Raw genomic sequence first — 21,483 nt, 5'->3', positions numbered from 1 at the left:
TCGGTAGCTCCGTACCTAGACGACATTCTGATACAAGCTTCAAGCTTTCGAACTGCCAAATCTCATACAGAGTTAGTTCTGACATTTCTAAGGTCGCATGGATGGAAAGTGAACGAAAAGAAGAGTTCTCTCTTTCCTCTCACAAGAGTCCCATTCTTGGGGACTCTGATAGATTCTGTAGAAATGAAGATTTATCTGACAGAAGACAGATTAACAAAGCTTCTAAATGCATGCCGTGTCCTTCATTCCATTCAACTCCCGTCAGTAGCTCAATGCATGGAGGTGATCGGCTTAATGGTAGCAGCAATGGACATAGTACCCTTTGCACGTCTACATCTCAGACCGCTGCAATTGTGCATGCTGAGTCAGTGGAATGGGGATTACTCAGACTTGTCCCCTACTCTGAATCTGGATCAAGAGACCAGAAACTCTCTTCTATGGTGGCTTTCTCGGCCACATCTGTCCAGGGGGATGCCATTCAGCAGGCCGGACTGGACAATTGTAACAACAGACGCCAGCCTACTAGGTTGGGGCGCTGTCTGGAATTCTCTGAAGGCTCAGGGACAATGGAATCAGGAGGAAAGTCTCCTACCAATAAACATTCTGGAATTGAGAGCAGTTCTCAATGCCCTTCTGGCTTGGCCCCAGTTAAGAACTCGGGGGTTCATCAGGTTTCAGTCGGACAACATCACGACTGTAGCTTACATCAACCATCAAGGAGGGACAAGAAGCTCCCTAGCAATGATGGAAGTATCAAAGATAATTCGCTGGGCAGAGTCTCACTCTTGCCACCTGTCAGCAATCCACATCCCGGGAGTGGAGAACTGGGAGGCGGATTTCTTGAGTCGCCAGACTTTTCATCCGGGGGAGTGGGAACTTCATCCGGAGGTCTTTGCCCAAATACTTCGACGTTGGGGCAAACCAGAGATAGATCTCATGGCGTCTCGCCAGAACGCCAAACTCCCTCGCTACGGGTCCAGATCCAGGGATCCGGGAGCGGTTCTGATAGATGCTTTGACAGCACCTTGGAACTTCGGGATGGCTTATGTGTTTCCACCCTTCCCGCTGCTTCCTCGATTGATTGCCAAAATCAAACAGGAGAGAGCATCAGTGATTCTAATAGCGCCTGCGTGGCCACGCAGGACTTGGTATGCAGATCTAGTGGACATGTCATCCTCTCCGCCTTGGTCTCTACCTCTAAGACAGGACCTTCTGATACAGGGTCCATTCAAACATCAAAATCTAACTTCTCTGAAGCTGACTGCTTGGAAATTGAACGCTTGATTTTATCAAAACGTGGTTTTTCTGAGTCGGTTATTGATACCCTGATACATGCTAGGAAGCCTGTTACCAGAAGAATTTACCATAAGATATGGCGTAAATACCTATACTGGTGCGAATCCAAAGGTTACTCCTGGAGTAAGGTTAGGATTCCTAGGATATTGTCCTTTCTACAAGAAGGTTTAGAAAAGGGTTTATCGGCTAGTTCATTAAAGGGACAGATCTCAGCTCTGTCCATCTTGTTGCACAGGCGTCTATCAGAAAATCCAGACGTCCAGGCCTTTTGTCAGGCTTTAGCTAGAATCAAGCCTGTGTTTAAAACTGTTGCTCCGCCATGGAGTTTAAATCTTGTTCTTAACGTTCTACAAGGAGTTCCGTTTGAACCCCTTCATTCCATTGATATAAAGTTGTTATCTTGGAAAGTGTTATTTTTAATGGCTATTTCTTCGGCTCGGAGAGTCTCTGAGTTATCAGCTTTACATTGTGATTCTCGTTATTTGATTTTTCATTCAGATAAGGTAGTTCTGCGTACTAAACCTGGGTTCTTACCTAAGGTAGTCACTAACAGGAACATCAATCAAGAGATCGTGGTTCCTTCTCTGTGCCCGAATCCTTCTTCAAAGAAGGAACGTCTTCTACACAATCTAGATGTAGTTCGTGCCCTCAAGTTCTACTTGCAGGCAACTAAGGATTTTCGACAAACGTCTTCCCTGTTTGTCGTGTACTCTGGTCAGAGGAGAGGTCATAAGGCTTCGGCTACCTCTCTCTCCTTCTGGCTTCGTAGCATAATTCGTTTAGCCTATGAGACTGCTGGACAGCAGCCTCCTGAAAGAATTACAGCTCATTCTACTAGAGCTGTGGCTTCCACTTGGGCCTTTAAGAATGAGGCCTCTGTTGAACAGATTTGCAAGGCTGCAACTTGGTCTTCGCTTCATACTTTTTCCAAATTTTACAAATTTGACACTTTTGCTTCTTCGGAGGCTATTTTTGGGAGAAAGGTTCTTCAGGCAGTGGTTCCTTCTGTATAATGAGCCTGCCTATCCCTCCCGTCATCCGTGTACTTTTGCTTTGGTATTGGTATCCCAGAAGTAATGATGACCCGTGGACTGATCACACATAACAGAAGAAAACATAATTTATGCTTACCTGATAAATTCCTTTCTTCTGTTGTGTGATCAGTCCACGGCCCGCCCTGTTTTTTAAGGCAGGTAGATATTTTTTAAATTATACTCCAGTCACCACTTCACCCTTGGTTTCTCCTTTCTCGTTGATTCTTGGTCGAATGACTGGGAGTGACGTAGAGGGGAGGAGCTATATGCAGCTCTGCTGGGTGAATCCTCTTGCATTTCCTGTTGGGGAGGAGTTATATCCCAGAAGTAATGATGACCCGTGGACTGATCACACAACAGAAGAAAGGAATTTATCAGGTAAGCATAAATTATGTTATATATACTCCTGGATTAAAAATGTTATTATTTATGGTATTGGTATTAAGGTTCGAACATAGTACATACAAAAGAATACAGACACTAATTTACTTTTAGCCGTTGTGGTAACGTCTTTATAAATTAAAAGTAAGTTTCATAAACAAACAACACAAGAATATTGTTTTTTTGAATTTTTACAAACAGAAGTGCAACTGTACTGTTCAATCAATGTAATAATGCCATTGCACATTATTACCTGAATATAAAACCTTTTACAATTCAAGTAACTTGTTATTGTTAACAGTACCCAAGTCCCAACAAAACAATTCTGCAGCCAGCAAGTGCTACAAGGCAGCAGCAAAGGCACAGACAGCAAAATAAAAGCAAGTTTCATAAACAAACAAGAATATTGCTTTTTGAATTTTGACAAACAGAAGTGCAACTGTACTGTGTTCCCATTGCACATATTATTACCTGAATATAAAACCTTAACAGTTCAAGTAACTTACTAACTTGAACACAGTACGCAACTAAACAATTCTGCAGCCAGAGCAAGCTAGTGCTACAAGGCAGCAGCAAAGGCACAGACAGCAAAATAAAAGCAAGTTTCATTTTGCTGCTGCCTTGTAGCACTAGCTGGCTGCAGAATTGTTTAGTTGTGTACTGGTAAACAATTAACAAACAAGAATATTGTTTTTTGAATTTTGACAAAGAGAAGTGCAACTGTACTGTAATCCCATTGCACATATTATTACCTGAATATAAAACCTTTTAACAGTTCAAGTAACTTGTTAACCTTAACCGTACACAACAAAACAATTCTGCAGCCAGCTAGTGCTACAGGCAGCAAAGGCACAGACAGCATAACAACTAAAGTAATTAACCAATACTAGAGGGGTAATGCTTATTTCTATAATAAGAATCAGTTACTAACTGACTCACTGGACGTGGACTGTTTACATCTTCACAGTTTATTGTTTCAAATTTCAACAATTCTAATTCTCAGATACATTTCAAAGAAAAAGTGCAGCAGAGGCTACAAATACAATGCTAGCAGCTGTACTGTATGGAACTATATAACAATCACCACTTTTTATAACTCCTCTCTCTGTCTCAGCAAGCATTGACAATAGAGGTAAATATGTATCACACTAAGAACACCCCACTAACTTAGTATGAGATGCATATTGTTGCTATAGGAAGTGCTGTTAATACAGCAGATAATACTATTTATTCAGTGCTAAATTTGACAGCAAGTGAGCAGCACCTATAGCTTATCTATCTACTAGGGGCTGGAGTGGATTTACATTTCTGGCACCACATTGTAGACAGGTGCAAGGTAGGGAACCCTTACGCTGAGGTCCTGCTGCCAACTCCCCTAGGGGCAGAACCTGGGCCTGCCTGACGTAAAAAAATGATATGTGCCTACTCTGCCTAATTATAAATCTGTCTGAGACGTTTGTATAGGTTTAGGAAGTGCTGTCAGGAGTGAGTGAATACTATTCACTGCTAGATTCATTGACATGACATGATTCATCCATAGCAACAATATGCATCTAATTGAAAGTTACTGTAACTAAACTTACTGGTCTATTTTTCTTTAGTGTGATATATTTACCTCTATTATCAATGCTAAGAGAGAGAGAGAGAGATGAGTTGATTGGTGGTGGTTGTTATTATAGTTCCACAGAAATTCTAATCCACACACACACTCACTTATGGTATTGTAGCACTAGCCTTATGCATTTTTTCTATGACTGTCACTGTATTTGACAATTAGAACTGTTGCATTATTGATTCTTCCTATAGCAATAAGCAGTGAGTGAAACACAACCCAAACCCACAAGTATAGGTATGCTAAAAATGCTTAACATGTTATAAGTAACTGGAGAATAAAAACATTTCTATTTGTTTCGATTCATTTTAAGGAAAGCACTTCGTGCCAATATGACCCTTGCTCTATTCCGCCGGCCTCGAGAGAGGTCACCTGTGACACTGAATATTCTCTCTGCAAAGGCTTGAGAAGCTGGCATAGCCAACAGGTCTAATGCAAAAGGTTTTAACTGGTGATAAAAAGTATCATTCTTTGACAGCCAAAAATCTGTTCCAGTGTCGTCATCAGTGATGGGTTGTTGCAAAAGCTCTTCCTCCCTATATTTTCTGATCTGCTGCTCTATGCTGTTTGGGGAGGTCCTCTGCCTGGGTCTTCTGCGGCATTTTGAGAGAAACCGAAAGACTCTGTGCTTTGATGTGGATGGTGGGGCTTCTTCCTTTGATTTCTCAATATTCTCCTCTTCTGCAAGTGCATCATCTTCTTCAGACAGATCCTCATCTTGTGTGTGGGGCAATGCTGATTTTCTTATCACATACTCCTCTGCCTGTTTAAGAAGTTCCTGAATATTTTCATCAGCCACATCAACAAGGGTTTCACAGACAGTAGGGTTGACAAAACAAGCAGCAGCTGCAAGTGGGGAGAACCTTTCATCTGTTGTATCTAAGAATGAAGCAAAACGCTGGTTTACATTCCCTTTCATTTTTTGTGCAATTGTGGCAAGGTCTTGGTAGCTAGTGTTCTGTTTAAAGTCATCAAGGTGACTGAGCAGATCAAAGAGGGCAGGGACAACCAGGGACATGGACATGGTGTCACTCTGGAGGGTTTTAGTATGTTCTGCAAATGGCAGCAGTAGATCATGCAATGATGTGAGCTTTTGCCATTCACTAGGGAGAAAGCTGTCCCATCCCATGTTGTTTGCGATTTGGTAGACCGAGTCTTTCACTTTGATGAGTCGTGCGATCATGTTGAATGTACTTGACCAGCGTGTGGGGCAGTCATTTAAAACAATAAGGCCACACTGCTCCAATATCTTCTGTGTTGCAACGGAAGACTTGCGGAAGAGTTTCACTACTGACCTTGCTTTATCAAGGATTCTCTTAACACTTGCCTCCTTCTGCACCATGTGGACCACAAGTTGTAAGGTATGCACCACACACGGTGTCCGGTCCATGTCGATCTGTTGGTACCTAAGAGGACAGAGCACAGTCAAATAAGCATAAAGTATAAAAAAGTTTTCCATTCAATTTTTTAAACCCTCAATATCTTAATTATGGATGGGAATACTTTACATAAGATTACAATACAAAGTGTAAATGGAAAAATAACAACAAAAGATACAGCCCGCCCCCAACATCAATCTCATATCCATGTTAAAATTGACTGTCATCATGAAAAAGATTGAAAAAATAATAAAAATGGCTCACCGCAAATCATCAATTTCAGACTCAGACGACTCAGAGTCACTTTCCGTTATGGGGGAGTCTTCCTCACTAAAGCTGGGTGGTTCTTCTGCTGCTGCTGTGGTGTGTTTAAATGCTGCCACCATATTACTCCCATTGTCTGTTATCACTGTAAGGATCTTCTTCTTTGGTATGTCCCACTCTTGCAAGCATTTGTCCACACATGATTTGATTGACTGTGCAGTGTGTGGGTGTGCTACTTGTTCAAGGGCCAACAATATGTGCTCAGCTTTATTTTGGTAAACACAAAAGTAGCATGCACTTATACCAAGGAATGAAGCTGTTAGTCCTTTTTTTGTCCACAAATCAGTGCAAATAGATACTCTCCGGGCAGCAGCCAGTCTCTTTTTGAATTTTTGTTTTTCATCGTCATAATGTTTGTCAATCAGATTATTTATTTTAGTTTTCTTTGGAACACTCAGTCTCCTATCTACGGTCGCCATCATGTTAACAAAGTCCTCATCTTCAATCGTTCTGACTGGTAATCCAGTGCGCCCAATCCATTTTGCTATGGCATCCTCCCTGGCCTGTTGTTCCTTAGAGTCAATTTTGTATTTTGAAGCACTTACAAGAGCTGTGTAAATATTTTGCTGTGGTGCACTGGCTTGACTTGGCCCATCATTGGAGGTTTTCTGTATCTGTGGGGGTGAATAAGGTGGGGGGAAAAATCAAATTATTCTGATTTTTCTTTCTCTCACGGTCACCCATCCACAGCACCAAGTTCAATTGTCTCTCTCTATATATATACTACATTTATGTCCCTTGCTTCCTGAGTCCCAGTTCCACCATATGTCACTCTCAAAAGGGTTAGTTATCTCATCAATCAATACAGGACAGCAGTGGTTTATTTAGGCTTGTATTGGGACATAAAACAAGTGGGATAGGATAGAGACAAAATATAATTAATAATATGTATTTTAATTACTTTACCTGCAATTTTATACTGCCGTGCCTCGCCAGCCGAGTAGTCGACATTAACCCTTTCTTTTTAGTTTCTGAATTGTAAAGCTCTAACTCCCCCCACATCCCACACATTTCCTTCTATATATATTGTGTGTTTTTGTTGTTGTTGGAATTCCAAAATGCATAGGGATTATCCATAATATCTACTGGAGCATGCCTAGAGAACTAGAAGCTGTGTGTGAACTCAGTTGAAATACAATGCCTGTGACTGTAAAACACTGAGGGGGTGGAGTTGGCTGCTCCAGGCCAGGGGGCAGCTTAGCTATAATGTAATTCATTTTGCTTAGTTTTGAAAATTATTAAAAAAAATTAGCCCGTTTAGCTTAGGATAATGGATATGCAGTTGAACAGATCTATTCTGAACCTGAACCAAACCAACCTGTTTTATGTCCCTTTAAGTTTAGTGAAAAGAAAACACCAGTTTGGCCTACCTGACTAAATAACTTTATCTTAAACAACCATTTAAGTGTGACTGTGCAGTGCATAGTACCTTTGTATGAATTTCGGGATGACTCATCTGCAAATGACGCTTCAAGTTTGTTGTATTTTTACCAGTGATTGCCACTCCACATGGTTTGCAAAGGGTCTTGTTCTCCTTAGCATCAAATGTAAAATGCATCCATAGATCTTCTCTTCTCTTTCTCCCAGACACTAACATTTCTGTGACTAGTGTCATCTGTATCTGTACAGTTTGTGCAGCAGTGTATGCTACCTGTTGGTGACTGGTGTTACCCAAAAAGAAAGATATTACTAGTACTAGACAAAATGGTAATAATACAGAAAAATGCTGTAATTGTTAAAGCAAGGGTCAGTCAGTCAGCTCAGCAGCAACCCCTCAGCCCCCACTCTGCTACTATTTCATTTTCAGGCCCATCAGATCAGATCAGATCAGTGCCCCTTCCTTATAAGTCACCTGCGCCACCCACCCAGGCCACCATTGAGCTGAGCCTGCCATGCCGATGCCAGATCCTCCTATATCCTTCCTAAATAAATACATGGACTTTGCAGTGACAGACTGTGAGATACACACTACACAGTGCACACACACAGACAGGAAGCCTGACACCTAAGAGTAGGGTAGGAGGATGCATTGCATGGCGACATAACCATGTGGCACTGGCAACGTGAACCGAACCGAGATCTTATACTAAAAATTCAGTAGACAAACACACAAGTCACTCACCACGTCACATTCAATTTCCACTCTCCAGACATGGAGGAATTCCAATTCCAACTCTTCCTCTTCTCTTCTGTGGTTTGCACTCAGTTGCACTGCAGGGCGTTGTTCCAGAAGTCCCGACTCCCTTAGGCAAACAGAGGGATCCTGCACCTGCAGCTGCGCCTGCGTCTCTCACTCTCTCTCCCAGACTCCCATGCGTGGCTGCGTGCATCTCACTCTAACAGGCAGCGGTGGGTGGAGCTCAGAGGAAACTAAAAAGCGGAGGTTCAGGTGACGTCCCTCCCTCAGACCCTCACATTTTCGTTTCGGTTTCGTCCAATGACGAAAATTGGAATTGATTTTCGTCATATTTTTCGTCAATTGACTTAATGATAACTTCATTTTCGTTAACTTTTCGTCACTAAAAACGGCCGCTGACGAAAACATTTGACGAAAATATTTTCGTCAACGAAATTAACACTGCTGTACAGATTATAAGTTGGGTTAGATAGTGGCTGCTTCGGTATTGGAAATGAACCCCTATAAAAAAAATGGTGTTGGTTGTACACGCATAGGGTTAACACCAGGATACCTGGATCTGCATATGGAATATTAATGCAAACAATTTGTAGCAATAATTAGATGAGATGCACTCTACTCCGATGTTACAGTGTCTAGGGCACTTTTATAACTGGTTGCAATTGATCAATAATGTAACAGATTTTTTTGGGCACTTATTTAGCCCTTGTTTTGTAAAGATATTTACTTGTGGTTGAAGCGCTCCTAAACTTTTACAGGCACAAGAATATCAATATTGGAGCAGTTACGTTAACACTAATCCTCAGTTGATAATGTTGAGCATTAAGCATATCATTTACTCATGATATGAACCACACGCTTACAACAATCAGATTGATTTAATATATTTACAAATCCAACAAGTAAATTTACTAAGCTATATCACTAGTACTGCAGCTGCTGTCTATACTGATGTTAACCCTATGTGTTTAAAACCAAACATATTTTTATGACGGGGGTTAATTTTCAATACCACAGCAGCCATTATTCTACTAAACTAACAATCCTTATAGTGAATTTGCCAATATTGAGGGTTAAGCTTAGCTTATATTTATGATATGAACAACATGCTAATTTAATGCGATTAATATATTTACAAGCACAGCAAGTAAATTCACTAAGATATATCACTAGTATTTCAGCTGCTCGAATATCACCAGCGTGTCTATCCTGGTGTTAACCCTATGTGTGTACAACCAACACCATTTTTTTATGGGGGTTCATTTCCAATACCGAAGCCGCCACTATCTAACCCAATTTATAATCTGTACAGTGTATTTGCTAATATATATAGAAATACATAATAGCACAAACCTACATACGGTTTTTACAAGTGCACCAATACATTAAGCACATTCTGTGTTTTCTGTTACTGATGTAACCTTATTAAGCTACCACTCTGGGCCTTTTTCCTATACCTGTATATTGGTTTCTTTTTTAGGCTATATAGCCCATATACATTGCTGCCCCAACAATAGTGAACCTCATTATTATTCCAGTGTTTTTTAACTGGAATTTCTGCCAGCATTTTAGTTTTAATATACCCAGTTTTTAAACACATTCTAATAAAGATTTATATTTTAACCTGTGTGACTTTTTTCCAAACTGCAATTTATCTAAGGGTCGTTTTTTGAGTGCTTATATAGTATCTTTTCTTTGTTTAGTTTCTTCAACTAACCGATTTGTAATATAGAATTCTAGGAGCCAGTGGCTCCCTGGGTTTGTCGAGCCCTATCTTAGATAATCTTAGCAGACCGAAGAGCTTTAGAGAATATGTTTTGTAGGCAATGACATTGTGTTTTAAACCAGTATTGTAGGTTTTGTGTGTACTAATTTATCACTGGCAAACTAGTTATAAAAGTCAAAAGGGTTTCAGTAAGTTAGGCACGTTTTCTTTATGGTATGGAAAAATCGAACCAATAAAGATTTATTTATTTTATATTTGTATTTGTTTTATAGAAATAACAGGTTCCCATGGAGACTATGCAGATATTATGATCAAATGGGAAGAACAAAACAATGGAAGAGATGAAAGTGATATTTGTCAGGAGGAAATACCTGCAGAACCCTGTACAGGTGATTAAACAGAAGTTATCAGGGGCACTGGATAAATCTCAAAATAATATATAAAAATATATATTTATAATGACATAAACAACTTAAAGAGACAAGAGATACTTTGAGAATGTAGTTATATAATATTTAAAGGGACAGTCTACTCCAGAATTTGTATTGTTTAAAAATATATATAATCCCTTTATTACCAATTCCCCAGTTTTGCATAACCAGCACAGTTATATTAATATACCTATGTGATTACCCTGTATCTAAGCCTCTGCTCACTGCCCCTTATCTCAGTTATATCAATATACTTTCTCTTGTAAGGTGTATCCAGTCCACGGATTCATCCGTTACTTGTGGGATATTCTCCTTCCCTACAGGAAGTGGCAAAGAGAGCACACAGCAGAGCTGTCCATATAGCTCCCCCTCTAGCTCCACCCCCCCAGTCATTCTCTTTACCGGCTCTAAGCAATGAAAGTGAATGTGGTGTTAGAAATGTAGTTTTTATTTTCTTCAAGCAAAAGTTTGTTATTTTAAATGGTACCGGTTTGTACTATTTACTCTCTAGCAGAAAGAGGATGAAGATTTCTGCAGGGAGGAAGATGATTTTAGCATGTTGTAGCTAAAATCCACTGCTGTTCCCACACAGGACTGAGGAGTACAAGAAAACTTCAGTTGGGGGGAACGGTTTGCAGGGTAGGCTGCAAAAAAGGTATGTTCAGTCATTTATTTCTAGACAAGACTGTGTTAATGCTAGAAAAGACTGATAATATCCCCATGAGGGAAGGGTAAGCTGTATTCAGAGACTAAGTATGGAATTGCAAGCTTACATAACAGGGCTAGTTTATGCTGGTTGACACTACTTAATGGCAAACGTTTTTTTTATGAAAAAAATTTCGTTTTTTGAGACACTTTGAAGGTTCCTTTAGGTTTCTTTCAGGGGTTTTTACCCACATGGCTATTATTAAAACACTTGGGAGTGTTTCTTTAGGCCTCATAGCACCGGAGTAAGGTGGGAGGGGCCTAATTTCGCGCCTCAGATGCGCAGTTATATTTGACTAGAAGTCCGGGCTGTTTCACATGGAGGGTCCTGCTGCAGTTGGCCTATAAGAAGCTTTTTCCCCACAAATCTGGTTCCTAAGGGAAGGTAGGGCCACAGCAGAGCTGTGGCAAGGTGCTGATGTTGTTTTAACCGGTTGCTGGCTTCCTGTCGATCCGGTTTGGGCATTAAGGGGTTAATCGTTTTTATTGCTAGTGGTGCAATCTTACTAATGCCTTAGGTACATACTGTGAAAATTTCGAGAAATTTGCTGCATTTTTCACTGTTTTGCAAAATTGTGTGCCTTTATCTCTTAAAGGCACAGTAACGTTTTTTTCAAAGTGTGTTTTAACTTGATTAAAGTGATTTCTAAGCCTGTTTGTCTTACTACTAGTTTGTTAAACATGTCTGACACCAAGGAAAATCCTTGCTCACTATGTTTAGAAGCCGTGGTGGAACCCCCTCTCAGAATGTGTCCCACTTGTACTGATATGTCTATACATTTTAAAGAATATATTGTTGCATTTAAAAATGTGGCCCAAGATGATTCTCAGGCAGAAGGTAATGTGGTTAGTCCGTTAATCTCTCCCCAAGTGTCACAACCAGTTACGCCCGCTCAAGCGACGCCTAGTGCATCTAACTCTTTTACCTTGCAAGACTTGGCGGCAGTTATGGATAATACCCTCTCAGTGTTTTTATCTAAACTGCCCGTGTTACCTGCAAAGCGCGATAGCTCTGTTTTAAGAACAGATTATGAGCATTCTGACGCTGAGTAGCCGTATCCGATATACACTCACATCGCTCTGAAATGGGGGCGAGGGATGTGCTGTCTGAGGGAGAAATTTCCGATTCGGGAAAGGTTGCTCCTCAGACAGACTCAGATACGTTGGCTTTTAAATTTAAACTAGAACACCTCCGCTTATTGCTCAGGGAGGTATTAGTTACTCTGGATGACTGCAACCCTTTGGTGTTTCCAGAGAAATTGTGTAAAATGGACAAGTATCTAGAAGTTCCCGTTTACACTGATGTGTTCCCGGTCCCTAAGAGGATTGCGGATATCGTTACTAGGGAGTGGGATAGACCAGGTGTTCCGTTTGTTCCCCTTCCTGTTTTTAAGAAAATGTTCCCCATATCCAACCCCATGCGGGACTCGTGGCAGACGGTCCCTAAGGTGGAGGGGGCTGTTTCTTCACTTGCTAAACGCACAACCATACCAATTGAAGACAGTTGTGCTTTTAAAGACCCTATGGATAAAAAATTAGAGGGTTTACTTAAGAAAATTTTTGTTCAGCAAGGTTTTCTTCTCCAACCTATTGCGTGCATTGTTCCTGTAACTACTGCAGCTGCTTTCTGGTTCGAGGCGCTGGAAGATGCGCTCCAGACGGAGACCTCATATGAGGACATTATGGACAGAATTAAGGCTCTTAAGCTGGCTAATTCTTTTATCACAGATGCTTCTTTACAAATAGCTAAGTTAGCAGCAAAGAATTCAGGTTTCGCCATTTTAGTGCGCAGGGCGCTATGGCTAAAGTCCTGGTCGGCCGATGTGTCGTAAAAATCCAAACTCTTGAACATCCCTTTCAAAGGAAAGACCCTCTTCGGGCCTGAATTGAAAGAGATTATTTCAGAAATTACTGGGGGAAAAGGCCATGCTCTCCCTCAGGACAAGTCTTTTAAGACAAAGAGCAAACAAAATAATTTTCGTTCCTTTAGGAATTTTAGGAGCGGCCTCGCTTCATCCTCCCCTGCTACAAAGCAAGAGGGTAACGCTTCACAACCCAGGCCAGCCTGGAAACCTTACCAGGGCTGGAACAAGGGTAAACAGGCCAAGAAGCCTGCAGCTGCTTCCAAGACAGCATGATGGGGTAGCCCCAGATCCGGGACCGGATCTAGTAGGGGGCAGACTATCTCTCTTCGCTCAGGCCTGGGCAAGAGACGTTCACGATCCCTGGGCATTAGAGATTGTATCCCAGGGATATCTTCTAGAATTCCAGGACTCCCCTCCAAGGGGAAGGTTCCACATTTCTCGTTTGTCTTCAGACCAGACAAAGAAAGAGGCGTTCTTACGCTGTGTAGAAGACCTACATACAATGGGAGTGATCCACCCAGTTCCAATTGCGGAACAAGGGCTGGGTTTTTACTCAAACTTGTTTGTGGTTCCCAAGAAAGAAGGAACTTTCAGACCAATCCTGGATCTCAAAATTCTAAACAAATTCCTCAGAGTCCCATCATTCAAGATGGAGACCATTCGGACAATCTTACCAATGATCCAGGAGGGTCAATATATGACTACCGTGGATCTAAAGGATGCGTATCTGCACATTCCTATCCACAAAGATCATCACCAGTTTCTCAGATTCGCCTTTCTGGACAGGCATTATCAGTTTGTGGCTCTTCCATTCGGGTTGGCCACTGCTCCCAGAATTTTCACAAAGGTGCTAGGGTCCCTCCTGGCGGTACTACGACCGCGGGGCATAGCAGTGGCGCCTTATCTAGACGACATCTTAATTCAGGCGTCGACTTTCCAAAGAGCCAAGTCTCACACGGAAATTGTAGTGGCCTTTCTGAGGTCTCACGGGTGGAAGGGGAACATTAAAAAGAGTTCTCTCTCCCCCCTCACAAGAGTTCCCTTCCTAGGAACCCTGATAGACTCAGTAGAAATGAAAATATTTCTGACGGAGGTCAGAAAGTTAAAACTGTTAACTACTTGCCGAGCTCTTCATTCCATTCCTCGGCCATCTGTAGCTCAGTGCATGGAGACAATCGGACTAATGGTAGCGGCAATGGACATTTTCCCTTTTGCTCGGATACACCTCAGACCACTGCAATTATGCATGCTCAAACAGTGGAATGGGGATTATGCAGATTTGTCTCCTCAAATACAGTTGGACCAGGGGACCAGAGATTCTCTTCTCTGGTGGTTGTCTCAGGATCACCTGTCTCAGGGAATGTGTTTCCGCAGACCAGAGTGGATCATCGTAACGACCGACACCAGTCTGTTGGGCTGGGGTGCAGTCTGGGACTCCCTGAAGGCTCAGGGCTTATGGTCTCGGGAAGAAGCTCTTCTACCGATAAACATTCTGGAACTGAGGGCGATATTCAACGCGCTTCAGGCATGGCCTCAGCTGGCTGCGGCCGAATTCATCAGATTTCAGTCGGACAACATCACGACTGTAGCTTACGTCAATCATCAAAGCGGAACAAGGAGTTCCCTAGCAATGATGGAAGTAACCAAAATAATCAGATGGGCGGAGGATCACTCTTGCCATCTCTCAGCAATTCACATCCCAGGAGTAGACAACTGGGAGGCGGATTTTCTAAGTCTTCAGACTTTTCACCCGGGGGAGTGGGAACTCCACCCGGAGGTATTTGCCCAGCTGACTCAGCTATGGGGCACTCCAGAATTGGATCTGATGGCGTCCCGTCAGAATACCAAGCTTCCTCTTTACGGGTCCAGGTCCCGGGATCCCCAGGCGGTATTGATAGATGCTCTAGCAGCGCCTTGGTCCTTTTATCTGGCCTATGTTTTTCCACCGTTTCCTCTCCTCCCTCGTCTGGTTGCCAGAATCAAGCAGGAGAGGGCTTCGGTGATTCTAATAGCGCCTGCTTGGCCACGCAGGACCTGGTATGCAGACCTAGTGGACATGTCATCTGTGCCACCATGGACACTGCCAATGAGGCAGGACCTTCTAATACAAGGTCCTTTCAAACATCCAAATCTACTTTCTGTGCGTCTGACTGCTTGGAGGTTGAACGCTTAATTCTATCAAAGCGTGGTTTCTCTGAGTCGGTTATTGATACCCTGATTCCGGCTAGAAAGCCTGTCACCAGGAAAATCTACCATAAGATTTGGCGAAAAATATCTTTTTTGGTGCAAATCCAAAGGTTACTCGTGGAGTAAGGTTAGGATTCCCAGAATTTTGTCTTTTCTCCAGGATGGATTGGAGAAAGGATTATCAGCTAGTCCCTTAAAGGGACAGATATCTGCTTTGTCTGTTCTTTTTCACAAACGTCTGGCAGAGGTACCAGACGTTCAAACGTTTAGTCAGGCTTTAGTCAGAATCAAGCTTGTCTATAGATCTGTGGCTCCGCCATGGAGTCTGAATTTGGTTATTTCAGTTCTGCAAGGGGTTCCGTTTGAACCTTTACATTCCATAGATATCAAGCTTTTATCTTGGAAAGTTTTGTTTTTGGTAGCTATCTCTTCTGCTCGAAGAGTTTCAGAGTTATCTGCTCTACAGTGTGATTCACCTTACCTGGTGTTCCGTACAGATAAGGTAGTGGTTCGTGCTTTAAAGTTCTATCTAAGGATTTCAGACAAACAACTTTTTTGTTTGTTATCTATTCTGGTAAGAGGAGAGGTCAGAAGGCGACCGCCACCTCTCTTTCCTTTTGGCTGAAAAGCATTATCCGTTTGGCCTATGAGACTGCTGGCCAGCAGCCTCCTGAAACTTTTCGTGCTCATTCTACCAGAGCAGTGGCTTCCACATGGGCTTTTAAAAATGAGGCTTCTGTTGAACAGATTTGTAAGGCAGCGACTTGGTCTTCGCTGCATACTTTTTCCAAATTTTACAAATTCGATACTTTTGCTTCTTCGGAGGCTATTTTTGGGAGAAAGGTTTTGCAAGCAGTGGTGCCTTCCGTTTAAGGTACCTGTCTTGTTCCCTCCCTTCATCCGTGTCCTAAAGCTTTGGTATTGGTATCCCACAAGTAAAGGATGAATCTGTGGACTGGATACACCTTACAAGAGAAAACAGAATTTATGCTTACCTGATAAATTACTTTCTCTTGTGGTGTATCCAGTCCACGGCCCGCCCTGTCATTTTCAGACAGGTGGTTGATATTATTATTATTATGGTTTCTCCTTTTTCTTCCTAACCTTCGGTCGAATGACTGGGGGAGTGGAGCTAGAGGGGGAGCTATATGGACAGCTCTGCTGTGTGCTCTCTTTGCCACTTCCTGTAGGGAAGGAGAATATCCCACAAGTAAAGGATGAATCCGTGGACTGGATACACCACAAGAGAAAGTAATTTATCAGGTAAGCATAAATTCTGTTTTTTACCTCTGTGATTACCTTGTATCTAAGCCTCTGCAGACTGCTCCTTATCTCAGTTATATTAATATATATTTTACCTCTGTGATTACCTTGTATCTAAGCCTCTGCAGACTGCTCCTTATCTCAGTTATATTAATATACTTTTTACCTCTGTGATTATCTTGTATCTAAGCCTCTGCTCACTGCCCCCTTATCTCAGTTCTTTTGACTGACCTTTTAACCAATCCGTGCTGACTCATAGGTAACTCCATGGGAGTGAGCACACTGTTATCTATGTGGCACACATTAACTAACTCCCTCTAGTGGTGAAAAACTGTCAAAATGTACTGAGATAAGAGGCGGCCTTCAAGGGCTTAGAAATTAGTATATAAGACTACCTAGGTTTAGCTTTAAACAAAGAATACCAAGAGAACAAAGCAAATTTAATGATAAAAGTAACTTGCAAAGTTGTTTAAAAGTGCATGCCCTATCTGAATCATAAAAGTTTAATTTTGACTAGTCTGTTTTAAAGCCCTTTTCTTGTATCAAAAAAGCTTTAATATGTATAAATAGTTCCCTTTCATGTATATTATGATAAAACAATTTTGTACGTTAATGTTCCTTAAAAAAACATTTGTTTTGAAATCACAGGTCTTCTTGAAGAAAATTCAGATACTTTAACAAAACCAAATGAAGAAATCGCTGAAAGAGATCAAATTCATATTCAACAAATGCAAAAATGTTCAGAGCTATATACAGGTGAGTGATAGACAAGATACATGTTTTGGTAGAATGGATACAATTGGGGATTTATAGGACAAAGAAAGAAAATTATATTTCTTCGTAGACTGGGTCTCATGGCCTCATGATCAAAAACTCATCACCATGGAGAGAACTGGTCCAAAATCGTTGGGATTTTATTTATGCATTATATTGTAATATACAAGTCTCTCCTTCACATACAGAACCTGCATAGTGAGATAACCATCCCTAAAGGTAAAGTTTGTGTTTCTTAAGTTATTTGAAGGGCCTCACCGTACCGACAAGACTTCTTAAATCATCTCAACTGAGCGCAGAGCGTTAGATCATAAAAAATCTGCTAAAAATCGTTCATTAAAGGGACATAAAAACTCAGTTTTTTTCTTTCTTTAATTTTTCAGATAGAACATACAGTGTTACGGTACCAACAGGATACCAAGGGTTAATACCAGATGAACAATGTCCTGCATAGGGAATCAGCAATTCACAACCCAGCCAGTTTTCAGGTTTAAAACAGAATGACATTTATTAAAAGGCTATGCCTAGTATTTATGCAGGTCTGACCCCCCCAGATGGGGGTTGAAAGAATGTTGTACATTAGATAAAAGGGAAAAGCGCCCTTTTGACATGATACAATAGAATTATATTACTTAAACACTTCAACCACAAGACACTCTTGGCTCTTCTTATCACTTAGGCGTTTTCTCTCTGGAGGTGATCAAACAATAGAATGCTTAGCACTAATTAGATTATAGCTGGAGCCAGCAACTCTGTCTTTAGAAATTAGTTTCTTAGCTAAACACAATTAACTCCTTCAGTCCTGACAGAAGGGTCTGCCACATACAGTTTTAAACAACTTTCCAATGTACTTCTATTATCACATTTTCTTTGTTTTCTTGTTATCCTTTAGTGAATTAGCACATGGGATTTGTCACTCGCTGTATTGTTTTGTGCAGATATGAAGCTTGTCTGATGCAACTTTTTAGTTTTTTTACTGCTTAAAATAATTATTTCTGGCAAACCTAATCTAATACATTTCCCACTGGAGTCAACTGAATTCTCTGTATTTATTGACAGATCACTACAATAAACATCTCATCACCTCTATTGAGGATAGAATAGATGAAAAGGACATTAAACAGGAGGAAATCTATTCAGCGCCCTCTGTTGGTGAGTGACCTATAGTGCAGTATAATTATCTGATTGAAGCATTTATAAATATATTTTTTTTTAGATATGTGCATTCTGAAGTTTCTGATATCTCTGAAAGTGGAAGAAGGTGGCTGCTCATGGCATCTGGCTACCAAATTTATTTATTTTTGTGAAACTGCAACACTAAGATGTGTTTAAATCCAGACCCTTGTGTGTTGCAGTTTCACCAGAATAACTTTGGTTCCCGAACATTGCATTCAGAGGTATCTGAAAACTCAGAATACAAATATCTAATATCTTTGTATCTCTTTGTGCAGTCAAAATTATTTCTGCAGTCAAATTGATGGTTTGTTTGCAAAAAATCTAAACTTTTTTTTAAGGGGAACTGTACTTTTATGCACCTCCCTCTAATTAATTATGGGTGACATCATGTTGGAACTTAGGTTACACTGCAGGACTGCACTGCTCTGGAATGCAATAAAAAATAGATTACAACATGGCGGCACCTATGACTAGAAGAAGGTGAGGAATAACTTCAATACTATGTTTATAAAATGCATTTAGTGTTTAGTGATATAGCGGTCTTGCCCTTCTTACTAATACTGATTTTCTTATAGATACTTCATGTCAATGAGCATTTGTAGGAAGTGCCTATCAGCCAATGAGCATTAGCAGGAAGTATCTTTCGGCCAATGATCGTTGGCAATGATCCTGCAAATGAGGATTACCAGGAAGTGCCTATCAGCCAATAAGCATTAGAATGAAGTATCTATCAGCCAATAAGCACTAGTAGGAAGTGTTTATCAGACAATGAGCATTAGTAGGAAGTACCTATCAGCCAATAAGCATTAGTAGGAAGCGCCAATGAGCATTAGTGGGAAGTACCTATCAGACAATGAGTATTAGTAGGATGCATCTTTCAGACAATAAGCATTAGTAGGAAGTATCTATCAGACAGTGAGCGTTAATAGGAAGTGTCTATTAGACAATGAGCATTAGTAGGAAGTACCTATCAGACAATGAGCATTAGTAGGAAGTATCTATCAGACAATGAGCATTAGTAGGAAGTGTCTATCAGACAATGAGCATTAGTAGGAAGTGTCTATCAGACAATGAGCATTAGTAGGAAGTACCTATCAGACAATGAACATTAGTAGGAAGTGTCTATCAGACAATGAGCATTAGTAGGAAGTGACTATCAGACAATGAGCATTAGTAGGAAGTACCTATCAAACAATGAGTATTGGTAGGAAGTGTATATCAGGGAATGAGCATTAGTATGAAGTATCAGACAATGAGCATTAGTAGGACGTATCAGATAATGAGTGTTAGTAGGAAATACCTATCAGACAATGAGCATTAGTAGGAAGTATCAGACAATGTGCATTAGTAGGAAGTATCGGACAATGAGCATTAGTCGGAAATACCTATCAGACAATGAGCATTAGTAGGAAGTGCCTATCAGACAATGAGCATTAGTAGGAAGTGCCTATCAGACAATGAGTATTAGTAGGAAGTGCCTATTAGACAATGAGCATTAGTTGGAAGTGTCTATTAGACAATGAACATTAGTAGGAAGTGCCTTTCAGACAATGAGCATTAGTAGGAAGTATCAGACAATGTGCATTAGTAGGAAGTATTAGACAATGAGCATTAGTAGGAAGTGCCTATCAGACAATGAGTATTAGTAGGAAGTGCCTATTAGACAATCAGCATTAGTTGGAAGTGTCTATTAGACAATGAACATTAGTAGGAAATGCCTATCAGACAATGAGCATTAGTAGGAAGTGCCTATCAGACAATGATCATTAGTAGGAAGTGCCTATCAGACAATGAGCATTAGTAGGAAGTACCTATCAGACAATGAGCATTAGTAGGATGTACCTATCAGACAATGATCATTAGTAGGAAGTGCCTATCGGACAATGAGCATTAGTAGGAAGTGCCTATTTGACAATGAGCATTAGTAGGAAATACCTATCAGACAATGAGCATTAGTAGGAAGTATCTATCAGAATATGAACTTAGTAGGAAGTGCCTATCAGCAATGAGCATTAGTAGGAAGTGCCTATAAGACAATGAGCATTAGTAGGAAGTGCCTATAAGACAATGAGCATTAGTAGGAAGTGCCTATTAGACAATGAGCATTAGTAGGAAGTGCCTATCAGACAATGAGCATTAGTAGGAAGTGTCTATCAGACAATGAGCATTAGTAGGAAGTGTCTATCCGACAATGATCATTAGTAGGAAGTGTCTATCAGACAATGAGCATTAGTAGGAAGTGTCTATCAGACAATGAGCATTAGTAGGAAGTACCTATCAGACAATGAGCATTAGTAGGAAGTGCCTATAAGACAATGAGCATTAGTAGGAAGTGCCTATCAGACAATGAGCATTAGTAGGAAGTGCCTATCAGACAATGAGCATTAGTAGGAAGTGCCTATCAGACATTGAGTATTAGTAAGACATGCGGAATCTGTTGGCGCTCTACAAATAACCGATAATAAATAAAAATAAACATGCCTGTCTGTTAAAAAAACACTATTACAAATGAAAGAATAAAGGTAAAGGAACTACTTTTAGATCACTCCAGAAGTTAAACTGATCGTTGAGAACATATTACAGTAAAACAAATATATATATATATATATATATATAAAATATTGTATATGCGCATAGCATATATCCGCAATTAAGTAAGCAAACACAGGAGCGCAAACTCGTTAAAGCAGTGTTTATTGCAAAAACATAAAAAAAATAACGGCACGTACATCCAAGCAGATGTATAATGTCCCATGTGTGGAATCCAGGAAAAACTCCAATGAAATGTGTTGTGGCGTTCAAATTCTCAAGAATAGATTGCTTCACTCTTGAGAAGGTCCAGCCAAAGATCCGGAGGAAAAGCGTAGAGTTACAGAGAGATACAGTGTCCTGATTCAGTACGCATAGTGTATACCATGTGGAGGCGATTCCAATATGGATTAGCAACACCAGTGATCACTTGAACTGCGGATAAAGTAATTTGAATGACGCTACACATTTAATTGAAGTTTTTCCTGGTTTCCACACATGATAAAGCAGTGTTTATTGCAAAAACATAATAACGAGTTTGCACTCCTGTGTTTGCTTATTTTTCATAATGGAGTTTGGAAAGCGGGGTTGAGGGAAAACTGGAGCAGCACACGTGAAATTGGATTGCTACTGAACTGAGAACTGATTACAAACAAAATTATTA

General features: G+C 40.7%; 1 protein-coding gene across 5 annotated transcripts in view; it reads left to right on the top strand.

Moving 5' to 3' along the window:
• The window catches only part of LOC128667211 (zinc finger protein 514), a 107,596-nt gene that overhangs the window by 38,661 nt on the left and 47,452 nt on the right, over positions 1-21,483 (top strand). For all 5 annotated transcript variants that reach the window (XM_053722149.1, XM_053722147.1, XM_053722150.1 and 2 more), the window contains exons 8-10: positions 10,162-10,278; positions 16,989-17,096; positions 18,174-18,266. In XM_053722149.1, coding sequence (XP_053578124.1) covers positions 10,162-10,278; positions 16,989-17,096; positions 18,174-18,266 — 318 coding nt within the window. The remainder of the gene's footprint in view (positions 1-10,161; positions 10,279-16,988; positions 17,097-18,173; positions 18,267-21,483) is intronic.

Source organism: Bombina bombina, chromosome 7, assembly GCF_027579735.1.
Source record: "Bombina bombina isolate aBomBom1 chromosome 7, aBomBom1.pri, whole genome shotgun sequence".
Taxonomy (NCBI): Eukaryota; Metazoa; Chordata; class Amphibia; order Anura; family Bombinatoridae; genus Bombina; species Bombina bombina.
This window is presented reverse-complemented; position numbering and strand designations above follow the sequence as displayed.